This window comes from Solea senegalensis, linkage group LG10 (assembly GCF_019176455.1).
Source record: "Solea senegalensis isolate Sse05_10M linkage group LG10, IFAPA_SoseM_1, whole genome shotgun sequence".
NCBI classification, from domain to species: Eukaryota; Metazoa; Chordata; class Actinopteri; order Pleuronectiformes; family Soleidae; genus Solea; species Solea senegalensis.
This window is the reverse complement of record NC_058030.1, coordinates 21,064,307-21,078,054: the sequence shown is the minus strand read 5'-3', so window position 1 is coordinate 21,078,054 and position 13,748 is coordinate 21,064,307. Positions and strand designations below refer to the sequence as shown.

At 40.3% G+C, this 13,748-nt stretch overlaps 1 protein-coding gene across 1 annotated transcript; it reads left to right on the top strand.

Annotated features, from left to right (window-relative positions):
- The first annotated feature begins 393 nt into the window (after positions 1–393).
- Positions 394–12,595, top strand: si:dkey-234i14.6. Its single transcript, XM_044035262.1, has 5 exons — positions 394–1,085; positions 4,929–5,105; positions 9,432–9,641; positions 10,870–11,083; positions 11,987–12,595. Exons 1-5 carry the CDS (start codon positions 615–617, stop codon positions 12,163–12,165), a joined length of 1,251 nt encoding a protein of 416 aa, XP_043891197.1. The 5' UTR covers positions 394–614; the 3' UTR covers positions 12,166–12,595.
- The last annotated feature ends 1,153 nt before the right edge of the window (positions 12,596–13,748 follow it).

Below are 13,748 nucleotides of genomic sequence, written 5' to 3'. Positions count from 1 at the left end.
CAATTTTAGCTTCACCTGTTTGGATATTAAGTACTTTCTGCTTGTCTTTCTAACAGTTTTGAATATGATTTAAAAAAAAAAAAACAGTTAAACAGACGAAAAAAGAAAACAACTTATATAAACATTATAAAAACATGGAAGACAGTCTGATGCTGATCACAGAATGGTCAAGCAACAGGATTAAGGATTTTAATGCATTCCCTAGCCCCTTACCCTAATCCCTACCCTTACCTTAACTGTTCATGACCCCAAAAGTCATGTACAGTTGTAAGGCCCAGACCAAATGTCCCCACAAGGTCAAAATGTCCTCACAGAGAAATGGTTGCACGTTTTTTGGACCCCTCTCTCTCTCTCTCACACACACACACACACACAGACAGAGAGGGAGAGAGGGAGAGAGGGGAGAACTTGCAGAGGAGGGAGCATCATCATGATGAAGTCGCAGCTCAGCTGCTCTGTCCTGTGCTTGGATGTAAATCCTCCTCCGTCAGTGAAGGTGTAGTTGTTGTTGTTGTTGTTGATGATGATGATGATGATGATGGTGATGATGATGATGATGATGAGAGGGGTCTCAGCTGATTGATCGGTGGAGGACTCGGTCATCAGTTGCCAGCATGGACGGACTGCAGGCGGAAAACAGCGGAGACACCGCGGAGGAAAAGTATCGCGCTCTCGCCTGTGACACGGCTCTCAGCACTCTGCTGGCCGTGGTCGTGTACGTGCTGGTCAAAGTGAGTCTGGACGGCATCAGACAGTGGCGGGCCAGGATCTCGGTGCTCATCGTGGGCTCGGGTCCCGTGGGTCTGACGGCGGCGCTGGTAGCTGTCCGCTCCGGGAAGGTGCTGAAACTGACCGTGCTGGATGAGCGGTACCGGAGCGCGCTGCTCTGCCGGCCCCAGCAGATCGCTCTGGATCCACGCAGCGTGAAGTTCCTGCTGGGACTCGGCGTGGACTTTGACAACATGGAGGGCTGCTGGCACAACGACCACTTCTTCACCAGGATCGGCGTGTTTCAGGAATATCTGCTGAGCATCCTGGAGCAGAAGCGACAGCAGGTGGACGTGAAGGTGCAGCTGGGAACAAAGGTAGCACACAAACTTCCCCTGCTGCCTTTAAAAACACAAGTCAACGCAACACAGACGGTTAAGTTGTAAAACTTAACTATCATTTTATAATCAAACCAAGCAGAGACTTTGACATGACTTTAACTCTAGCAGTTTGTCATTGTGAAGTCATTTAAAAAATATTCATCTGGCTCTATCAATTAATACTGTCAGGCCTGACTGAGGGAGCGTTTGTGTGTATGCAGCAGCAGGCGGGAGACTGTCCTCCAGCATAACATAACTAACCTAACATAACAATGGGTCATATGCAGGAAATACAACTTATTGGTACGTTTTTAAAATAGGCGCCCCCTAGTGGTAGTATAAATAACACCAATCTGGTACCTTGGGTGTGTCGTCATCAAGTGATTGACATGGGCTTGACTCTCATGTGAGTTTTGCATGCGACATATGGCACTTTTCCACGACATCGTACCACCTCACCTCGCCTCGCCTCTACAGGGTTTGGTTGAAGATGTTAATCTGGATGCAGACTCCAGCGCCGTGCTTAATAACAACAGTACCTGGGTTGAAGTGATCACTCTACAAGCACAATCTGTAACCATATATATATGTAAACATACAACATATATAGATATATATCTGGGCACGTGAATAGCATTGGTACAGAACAGGCTTCACATTTTGAAGAAGGCCATTTCAGTTGAGAATTTTTTTTTTATTATTTCAGAGTCAAATGAATATTGACCACTTTTGAAAATATAATAACTTTGTGTTTAACATCCAAAACAAATGGCAGCATAGGTGGTGTAAAGGTAAGAAATGACTTCACGTTCACTTCACAACTTAATGTTGTCTGTCTGTCTGTCTGTCCCTCTAAACCAACAGAACAGTCATATACGTCGTGCTCTACAGTATTACTGCTATATGTCATACAGTACATGATAGAAGTTCCTCCTTTGAGCGATTGTGGAAACAGAGTTTTAAAAACAAAAATGAAACTTGACAAGATTGATGATTTAAAATCAACTGAATCCATTTTTTTTTTAAATTCTTTAACCTCTTAAAAGAAACACATCACAGAACAGTGTATGCATGACTGTCTTAATCTTTTAAAAGCTGTGTCTCTTTAAGCTGTCAACATTTGATCCTCTCTTAGTTCCTGCAGTCGAGGAAAAGAGAGCTCTGAGAGCTCTGAGCAGCCATGGAGACACGAGCTGTCTGCTCTCAGTCTCCTTAGTCAAACACACGCCGTCCTCTTCTGACATTTAAAAAGCCTTTTCACTTTTTTTCTTGCATTCAATCTGAGCCTCTTTGCCCTCAAAGCACCACAAGCAGCTCTATTCCAGGAGCAATCAGTTTAAAATCAGACTGCAGGTCTACACCATTTTCTCATGTTTATCAGAGTGAATACAGGCGCGTCAGATCAACTGACCTGTTATATAAACTGACCTCATGCCCGAGGACAAGCAGTGGGAAGTAAAAGCCCGATGTGTGGTCAACAAGTTTCAATCCAAGTCTTATATCATCAAAATAACACCGTTTCTAAATTGTATTATTTGATTCCAACCAGTGTGAGGTTTTGAAGGGTGTCTCCGAGGTAAATAATACACGCTGCCTGGTTTTAGAACACACACACACACACACACACATCTTGATCTAAGCATGACGCACAACTCAGAGAAGTTATTTTGTTGTTGTTTTATTAAACGCTAATGACCTTCATCAACAGCACAAGGACAATAACATCTGATTAAACCCTGGAGCTCGACCTTTAAAGAGCTGTGTGTAAGAAATGTTCTGTATTTATTTAAAAAAATGACCATGATGTGTCAGCAGAGATTCAGAGAATACTGGTTTGATTGACAACAATGGTGCAGTCACTATATTCACAATTAAATTAACAATTAGGTGGTGTAAGTGTATGTATATATATGTATATATATATAGACATACTGTATATATGGATGAACAATGAATCATTTCATATTGAAATTTGAAACAATGCAATAGGCAAATTTTGATTGTTCTGTGCTGTCGTTTTAAAATGTAATACATCAATGTTAGAAACAAAAACATTCTTTTATTTTAATTTTCATCCTCGTATTAGAGAAAAGTAGATGAAATGTTATCTCACGTGGTAAATGCTCCATCTTATTTTAAACTATAGCACAGTAAATATTCATTCAGTAATTCATCCCCGTCTGATCTAGAGCAAAGAAATAATGATAATAAAATAAAGAAGAAAAAGAAGGATTAAATGTCTGGTGGATATTTGTATTGCAGCTGGAAACATGCAGAGTCTAGACTATTTTTATCACTGTTTAAGTGATGTTTAAGTGTCAGTATCTCAGAGGATAATATGGTGACAGAGCTTTTATTGCATCCTGTGTAATTGTGTTTTTCCCCCTCCATATCATTAATTATATAGTATCGGGACTATCTCAAATGTCCACTTGTTGCTGCTGCTAATGTTATTGTCACATTATGAATAAAACTGATATCGGTATATATATATATATATATATATATATATATATATATATATATATATATATATATATATATATATATATATATACATTATTTATTTTTTTACCTCAAAATTGAATCTTTGAGTCTGGTTTTGTCACATTTCTTCCTGTTAAAGGTGAGAGATTTTTTTTGTGCTTGTTCACTGTGTCCTACAAGGTAAAGTACTGTGAGATAATGTATGTTGTGATTAACTTCTTCTGATTTTCTGTGAAGCTCGTTCCCTCTGCTCGGCTCCAGTTTGACTCTGCAGTAACTGCAGCTTTCCTCTCTTGTGTCCAGTGACTCATCAGGACTTAGTGAGATGAAAGACAAGGTCAAGAGAGCGTCTTTGATCACAAACTAACTTCACTTCCACTTAGTGCTCCTGCAGATCTCTATTTCCACTTGATTAGACAGACACACTGCACCTGATCACCTTTTTCCCCTCTTTACCTTGTCAGCCTTCAAAGGTTTGACAAAGCAAAAAGGATTTTTTTTGTTTTTTAAATCACCTGGTCACTGCAGTGTGAATGGATCAAACATGAAGCTCTCAGCCATTATAGACTTTGAGAAGCCTTTTTATTCCGTCACTGTCACAACGCAGATTAGTGGAAAATTTAGTTTCTCTTAATTGGTTTTCACTTCTACTTCTCTGGTCGATTGTTTTATTGAATGTTGGATTATATTATAGACAAAATATATTGACAAAAAACACATTACTACATATAGTAACTCATTAACGTACACAGACATTTGAAGGGCAGAGGCGGGCAATTTAAAGGGTAAAAAGGTACACTTAAGGCAGACATGTCTGTATTTTTTTCCCCCTCCCAGTTGTAAGGGCGCACTTGTGACCCGGTCTGAACACGAGCCTCTCTGCATGGAGTTTGCATCTCCAGTTTCCTCCCACAGTCCAAAATCATGCAGTTTTGTCTCTGTGATGGACTGTCGACCTGTCCAGGGTGTATACACAGCATATATCATCAACTAACCTTGAAATTTCAGTTGTATAATGACAATACAAAGTGGTAGAAGACGAGTGAGTTGTAAGGACGCCTTGTAGGGTTTTCTCACAGGGAAGGGGCATAAAATGGCATGGAATTAGTTTTAAATCAAAAAGGCACCTGTACAGAGCCTTGGTTTATCCCGTAAGGCCACCTACTGAGTATCACATTTCTCCTGTGGGGAACATTTCCCACATTCTCACACAGGTTTACAGGGACACCCTTTAAACCATTTCGGAATTTAGTATTTTCAAGTTCCACCTCAGCACATTTTTAAACTAACGTTACACAAAACAGTGATGTCTAAGAGAGAATAATCCTGTTTGCTGTGTTCCTGTTGCTGTAGTTCACTGAAGAATACCTGCGTCGCATCCCCCGCAAGGAATGGCCAAGTGTGATCGTGGTGGCTGATGGGTCGTGTGGTGACTCCTGCTCAGTGCTGGGCATCAGCTCTGACTACACGGTGGAGTCCTGCCACGCCTATGGAGCTAACGCAACTATAGAGAGACTAGACCAGAGACAGGTTAGCACACACACACACACACACACGGTCTGGCGTACGTTACATTGACTTACATTCATTTCCTGGAGACTGATTTTAACCCTTAGTGCTCACATGGCACGGGTCTGTGCCGCAGGTGCACCCATGGTAAATTGCCGTAGGAATAATGTCCAACTCTTATATGGACATCCTGGGGGTGTGTTTACAGGTCACATATTCAGGCTTTAAAAAAAAATTTTTTTCATCTTCTTATTTATTGTTGAATCAAAGTTATGATTCATTGAATATCACATTTTGAGTAGTGATATAAAATAGCAATCATTGTGCAGATGTTGAAGAAAATCAGTTAAAAATAATGACGAGCAAGTAATATTATGTGTTTTATGTGGTATTCCACAATGTTAATGTGCAAAAAAGACTTAAAGGTTCATTTAAAGGTTCATTTAAAGGCCATGTTCGTGTGTTACAAGATGCTGGAAAGCACCTGGTTGGTAGACACCCAAGGACGGGATGTACCTGCACGTGTTTGGGGAGTACCTAATATGTTCCCAAAACTGCTGAACGGCATTCAAAGTGACCAATCAACGTACAATTGTCAAGGAATGTTTACGTAACAATAAAAGTAACCAATTGGAGTAGGAGGGGGAAAACCCCTCCCCCACAGATGACCTATTTTTACTGTATAAATAAAGGATACTCAGCGACTGTAAGGTCAGTATCACAGCATCCTGCTGTGTGCTCATCTTGGTGTTTGGTTGTGGATCCAGAATTAAATACTTTTTGATCTGAAGGACAACGGTTCAACTCTTTATTACTTTTTGTTGCAACTTTAACTGATGTATCAAGATAACAAACTTAGTTGATTTTTCTCAAGAAACCCCACCACGACACAGAAATCACAAAATAGAGCGTTTTTTTCTTGTCTTTTTGTTCATAAAAACGAGCCAAATAAACTTTGAACTATGACCTGATTGAAATGATCCAATCCAATCCGACTTTATTTGTAAAGCACAAAACAAACGCAGTGGACCAAAGTGCTGTGCAGAACAATGGATAAAAGACAGAAAAGCTCACACGAGGCAAGAGTACATATAAAAAAAGGAATTAATACAGCATATTGATATGTCATTTTGAGCTCATAATGTCCACCAGTTTGTTTTTCCCAAAAAAGTTGGGCTTTTTTTTTTACTTGACTGGCCCCCGACTGACCAGACGAGACAGTCAGTGGCCCACAGGTCATTTGAGTTTGAGACCCTCGAGAGACTCTATATTGCACATTCTTATAGCCTCTGTATATAATGTATGTTTAAACATAGTGATGGAAAAAAGCTGCTGAAATGCTCTGTGTTCTAAGGGTTAACCTTTACCTTAACCATAACTACTACTGGCTTAACCCTAACCCTAACCATAACCTAACCTCATCCCCATAATGTGGCTGTGTAAACAGACATCAACAAAAGTAATCTCAATGCACTTTATATACACATTTAAACATTTACATTACATTTAAACACATACAAAAACAGTGCCTCTCCCTCCGTCCACCAGTGTGACTTGCAGCCAGACCATTAAGTGATTTGTACACAGTGGAAACCAGTGAAGTGATCTCATTATCAGGGTGACGTGTTTAGTTGTTCATGTATCTATACTAGTGGTTGGTATATGCTTCAATTTATAACAATATTCCAGGGAAATTTCTATTCATGATTGTATTTCATACAGACCTTCAAAATAAAAGCCACTGAGTTGAATTCAAAAGGAATCTGTAAATTTGAACGATCTGCTCATGTATATAAATAATAACAATTATACTTCATTGTCCCGTAGAGAAATGATTGCTCCTCTGCTGAGAACCTTTTTAGAATTAAAGAGCAGTGAGCAGCTACTGAACAGTTCCCGGGGAGCAATTAGGGGTTCAGTATCTTGCTCAAGGATACTTCCACATAGAGCCTTCGGTTTCTGGACAGTCACTTAAAAGAGAAGAAAGTAAAGAACACAAAATCAACGTTTTTGAATTAAACATGGACATTTTGAAAACCCCAGATTTTATCGTAAGTGGATAAATGTAAAAGGAAAACATTTTCAGCTGATCGGTCTGACACCTGCAGCCAGAAGGCAACAGTACCAACATCACAGTGTGTTTCACAGAACCTACAAACATCACTGTCGCTTATTTGACTTTATTTAAATAAACGCTTTGTCGTAAAATGCACTGCTCAGTCTAATATAGCATTTCTTCACCATGTAAAAACAGTATTATGGTGAATATTGCACAGACCTATATTCTACACTAATGTGCGCTAATGCATTTACTCCTGTGCACACACACAGAGGTAATAATCCACCGTTTGATGTTTGTGGACAGGGCAGGGCCAGGATATTGCCGTGGACGTGATTTTATTTGGCCTCATAAAGCTGATGTGAGCAAACAGTGATGTGGATCTCACACCAGCAGCTGAGCACCATGTGTGGATCTCATATAAACAGTCAGGTTCCAATGGGCAGCCTGTTTGATCAGTGGTCGTGTTTTGATTTAGGCAGGTAATGGCCACGATAAAGCTTTGACTCATTGCATCCCTCCTGGTCACACTAATAATTTGTTCCCTGCTGGTTGAATATGAATGAAGATATCAATACATCATGTTTTTCACACCAGAGGACGCTTGTCATTATATAGGCAGATGGTTCTCTGAGTCATGGCTCAGTGTTTCTAAGAGACCCATTAAACACGGGACAGATATGGAGCTCTTCCAGAGAGCAGTCACGTCTAAAATGCCCCCCAAAAACAATTGAACTTCTTCTTTCTTTGGCTGTGTGATACTCTATAAGATTTAAGATTCTAAAGAGTGGGATATAGAATCAAACACAAACGGAATAACAGTCACGATTACTGAGGATAAACAAATAAACAGGCTGACGTAAAGAGCTCTCAGGTTAATATCTGAGCAACACTGGACACAAACACAGCTGCCCGTGCCTTTTATTGTGTGCTCTTCACTGCAACTGTTTCCTGTAGTGATTGAATTTACCTCTCAGGATATGACCTGGTCAGCCCTACCGTCTCCTCCATCCTCTCTGAGTCGCTGCTCTGCTCCTTCACTGTCTACCTCCGCTGCACTAAACGCTGTTTCATCCCCCTTTGGCTGGTTTATATGATTGAAAAGAAAATTGATCCGTTTTGGCTTTAGGGCAAAGCGACAGGCACTGCCAGTGAATGAGAAACAAGCCATTCTTAATCTTTGCTCAAGTGACAACAGCCTCACAGGCAGAAATGGTGTTAAGGCTGTGTTCTTTCACTACGTGCACAGCTCAGCATGCATGTACTGTATTGTATGAAGATACTATATCGTTAACACGAGGGCTACATCCAGACTTTTCATTTATAAACTGGTAAAAGGTCGGTATTTATATAGTGCTTTTCTAGACTTGATGACCACTCAAAGCTGCTGTACACTACAGTTTTGCCATTCACACCCATATTCACTCACACTTTCATACCCATTCACACGCCGAGGATGGGTCTCATGAAAACATACATACAAGGGTTATTTACTGTTGCTAGTAGGTGACGCTGTGACTTTAACTGAACATTGACTTTTATAGACATGTGAAGTTTTACCTCTGGTTGCTGGATTCAAATGGCTAACTTCCTGTTGGGCTTGGAGTTTTAAAACTTTCTTTCTTAAGACTTTTTTTTGACATGATTAATTTGTGCACAGAATTTCATGCGTGTAGGTCAAACTCAGCCCAAGGGGTGAAGTTAAAGGTGCGACACCAATTAATTTTGCCACCCCTGTGTGCATGACCTTTCAAACATGTCGATTTTCTCTACATGTGCAAGGTTTAGCGAGTTTTTGAGCATGTATAGGCCCTCAAAATGTATAGTTTCAACTTCAGCTCGAGTGCTTGAGCCCAAATAAATGACGATATCAATCTTTTTATGTCTGAACGTTTTTTAATTGGCCCTGATCAGACCTCAGAGGTTATATCACATGTGGATAACACTAAGTTGTGTCTTTTGTGACCACATGTTCTCATATCACATGTCCTTTAGCTGAATACACACTGATGCCATGACTGTGTTTAACAGATCTGACAGTGTGCGTGTGCACGAGTGACAGAAAGAGAGAAAAGGGATTAGAGAAGCTCAAATAAATCAATGTATATGTATGTAATGTAATGTAATGTAATGTAACTCATCCTGAGGATGGATTGTGTTCATGCATGTTCACGAATGGGGCTTCATGTGTCATCAGACCACCTCCCAATGTGTTTTTATGATCAGATCACTTAGGATGGATGTCACTATGAGGTTTCCTTTGTCTCCCCCTTCTCTTTTCACTTCAGGTTCCCACTCCTGAGATCCGAGCCCACAGCCTCTACTTTGACCTGTCCGCCTACGGTGTGGAGGCTTTCCGAGAGCATCGAAACCCGACGTCCAAACCCGGCTTTCACTTGAAGATCTACGGCACCTTCAGAAACCGCTACATGGCCCTCGTCTGCCCGACCTCCGACACCAAGATGGTTCGCTTCCTCAGGCACACAGCAAACTCCTCTGTAAGACTCTTGTTCCCTTTTATACAAGTCTTTTTAATGGCTTTGGTTTCACAGCATTTTCAAGCAAGTGGCAGCAATAGAGAGGGAGTCCACTACCCTGCTGTTACAAACTGGTAAACAAATGTAGGACACAATGTTTCCTCCCTGTGTTCAGTACCAGACTGTTGGCGTCTCTTACGTCAAGCTCTTCTCTGATGACGTATGGTCTGGAGTGGCAGCGTGTGCAGTGCACACAGGTATGGAGCAAGACGGTCCTTGGAATGCGTGTTGCTATGTGGGTGGCCATACAGATGCACTGTTACTTGGTAACAGATGACTGTGCAAGTATGGGTCGAAGAGGAGCAGAGCAGCGGGACAAATCAACAAAGCCGGAGAAAGGCTTTGTCACTCAATACCTACAATTACTGTCAAATCAATGAGCAGGCACACAGCAATCTGTGGACACGGTTTCAGCTCCAGCTTTAATGCATCATCGTAAAATGACAAGCTTTTATGAGTCATTGCGGAACCTACAATTTCTTTGGTATACACTGAAGAAAGGATGCAGCAAAATATAATACTTAGTGTACACTTACAAATGCAGCTATAAAATAAAATATCTTATACCAATTAGAAATCACAAGATCTGCTCTTTAACATCAAGCATGTTGAGAGACAAAATCACATTTTAGATGCAGGAAATGAAGGACCCTTCATTTAAATTTAAACAGATGTGTTAATTTTATGTAATCTAAAGTTTCACCATTAGATGTCACTAATTCAGTGGATCTTTAAAATGACCAAATTCACAATGTTTTTAACCTGTTGCGTTCCATTGTAGTGTGTTTATTAGAGCATTCACATGTGTTTAACTGTAGTTATTATGTAATTGTGCCATGGTCTTTAAATTAGAGGTCTCAAACTCGTGGCCCATGGGCCACATGCGACCCCCCCAATCAATTAATTTATTTCTGTATGTTTTTTGTATCATAAATACATTTATATTGTGAACTATTTATCATTCTATATCAAAACACTTTTATTTTGAAAATATGTCAACTATCATGATTAATATTATTATTTTAATTTTTCTCCAAAAGTTGGACTTTTTGTCTCACTTGACCGGCCTCTTACTGGCCAAACAAGACACTCAGTGGCCCCTAGATCACTTGAGTATGAGACCCCTGCTTTAAATGATGTTGTGAACTATAAAACAATATATTATAACAGTCGTTGTTTTGCTGCCCAGATCATGAAGAACATTTTCCACCAGTCCTTTAACGCCTATAAGACGGACATCGAGCCTCGCCTCAGCGACGTCACGTGCCACCACATGCAGTGCAGCCGCCGGCTCTTTGAGATTCAGCTGTCGCACAGACGCATCAGCGCTGCTTACATCGAAGGGGACAACGTGGCGGTGACTGTGGAGGGAGAAGCAGCACGTGTCCTCAACTTTGACACAGGTACGGCTCTGTGAAGTACCAAGCTTATGCAGAGGAGATGCAGTGTATTATTCAGGTTCATGCTGCAAGCAGCTCATTTGCTGTAGTGGCTGGAGTGAGATATGATATCGAAGGTCCAAATTAACAGGAAAATAGAGCTGTTTCTCTCTCTGTGTGTGACTCATTACTGCACTCACTCTGTGGCCTTTCAGCTGAAGCTTCACTGGGTTTTGGTTTCTTTATTGCTCAGTGTGTATGTGGTGTGTTACTGTGTTCTATGACTTCAAGGCTACAGTTTTGTATTTTCTCTGCAAAATCAGGAACAGAATGTCTTACCTTGAATCAGCGTTGTTGCTTTTCCCAAAAACGTTCAAATATGAACATATTAGAACAAGTCCATGTTAGTCCATGTTAATCCATGTCTTATTGTTCTAATGGGCCAACAGTGCATTCAAAATGGATCTAAAGCCAAGCCTCTGCTGCACCATGATGCACTTCTAGGCTGTATATTTCTAACTCAAACAGGATTTTTATTTTACTTTTATTAAAACAATTTCCCTGACAAGAAGGTTTGCATCATCAAGATCATAGGTTAGACATACATACAGCTCTTCCTCTATTCATGTAATAAAAAGAATCAAATGCACTCCAGGTCCGTTGTAACAGAAGACCATCTGTCGAGATAAATCCAAATTGCAGTTTTAAAGTTAAAGTAAAGCATTGGTCCAAAATAGGTGGGTTTGGCTTACACCAATTCACCGTAATAAATGTATAAATGTAAATGTAATACATTTTCTTCTTACCCAGGCCATTCAGTGTCATAAGGATCTTCAAAGGGTCTGTCCCAATTTAAGAATTATTATTATTATTTTTTTTTTTCAACAGTAAAATCTATTTGATTTTCCTGTCTCTTCATCTTCTCAGGTTTTGGGGTGAATCTAGGTATGCGTGGTCTGGAGTCAATGGGATCTTTCATTTACAGAACAGCCACTGCTGTGGACCAGAACGATATTTTAGAGGCACTGTCGGCTAAGATGCAGCACTCCAGACATGTGGCTGAGGCCTTCAGGCAGACCGGCCTGGCTGAATCTATGTATGAATGAAATAGAAGACCGTCCTGCTGAGTGCATGTGTTGGTGGATAAGCTGTGTTTACAATGAATCATGAGTGTGCTGCTGAAATGGACCACTAACGGTTATGAGCTGTAGGAGTATATGTTGTAAACAGATGAATAATGGACATGAACATGTGTCCATATGTCTCTGTGAGATTCAGCAAGAGCTACTCGAGAACCGCTCGTTTACTTCAAGACAAGACCAAGATTATAGGCATCAAGACGGAGTCAAGACCTAGACCAGTGCACCATGAGTCTATATCAAAATCTTTGTCTCCCTTGTGTAAAATTCAGCAGTATTATTTGCCCTTAAACGCTGGGGTTTGCTCTAAAATTGTGTATGGAGGGGAGGAGCTCTGTGCGTCTCTGTTTATCAGTGTTTGTACAGAATGTTAATGTAAACTATTGCTCAACAAACATGTAGAGAAGCAATGTTTTCATTGTTATGGTCACAGTTTGTCGACATACTGTACACAAACACAGTGGTACTGCAGCCTCAATGATGGGGTCAGCTCTTCTTCATTTCCTCATCTTTAGCAATTTTAAATAAAGTGGCAGAGCTTTTCTGTGTATGTTTGCTTCCAGGGAAGACGTCTCATCTAGTAGCAAACCAAAGGCAGTGATGTAGGGACAGGTGCAGTGACTCATGAGTGAACAGGGAAACTGTTTTTTATTCTTCTAAATTGTAACAGTGTTTGAGGAGGAGTTATGTTAACTATGGCTGTGGTGCGTCATTGAGCTATAGTTTTTAAACATGCCTAAAAAGTCCTCAGTTGTCATTTTTCACATGTCCTCAGCCACTGAAGAGGAGAAACTCTGCATTTGCTTTACACTGTTTTTAAACATTTGTTTTTTTCATTATGTGATTTAAATCCAAAAAGATTTCACATCAGCCGATATCCAACAACAGAAGATTCTGTCTACTTATGTTTTTGGTTTTGCATCCAATCACAAATCAAATTGTTGAGCTCAACTGAGTCTTAATGTAAGAAGGAGACCAAGGCAAGACAGAGAACAAATCTGTGTCACATTTTCCGAGATGAGACCTTAAAAGTGGTCTCAAGGCCTGTCTTAGGTACCAAAACACCATCGTCTTGGGAAATGAAGCTCTGGTAGAAACAGGAATAAAGGAAATCAGTGTGATATTTGCAGCTTTAATCACTGTCATTTTCTCCCTTCACTGTGAAAAGAAGTGACTTGATTTCCAGCGCTCAGGTGATTGTGTTCTGGACAGCACATCAGTGACTGAAGTGAGTCATACAATTATAGCTGGAACTAAAGAACTGTTATTGTCCGTGATTCATCACACATGAACAATCGGGCGATGTGAAAAGGCAGGTGCTCCAAAGTGTTTTTATCCAGCGCTTTGTCTTTGTGTTGGTTTGACAATGTGGTGATAATTGTGGTAAAAATGTGCAGTGTTTTGTGGCTTATTTTGTATGAGTGCTTTGAATCTAATATTCGGGCATTTTCAGAAATAGGGGACAGGAACCATGTTAATGGAGACTTAATGTACAGTTTTTTTTTTTGCTGGTATTACAATTTCACTTCCCTTTTAATTATTTTTTCTAC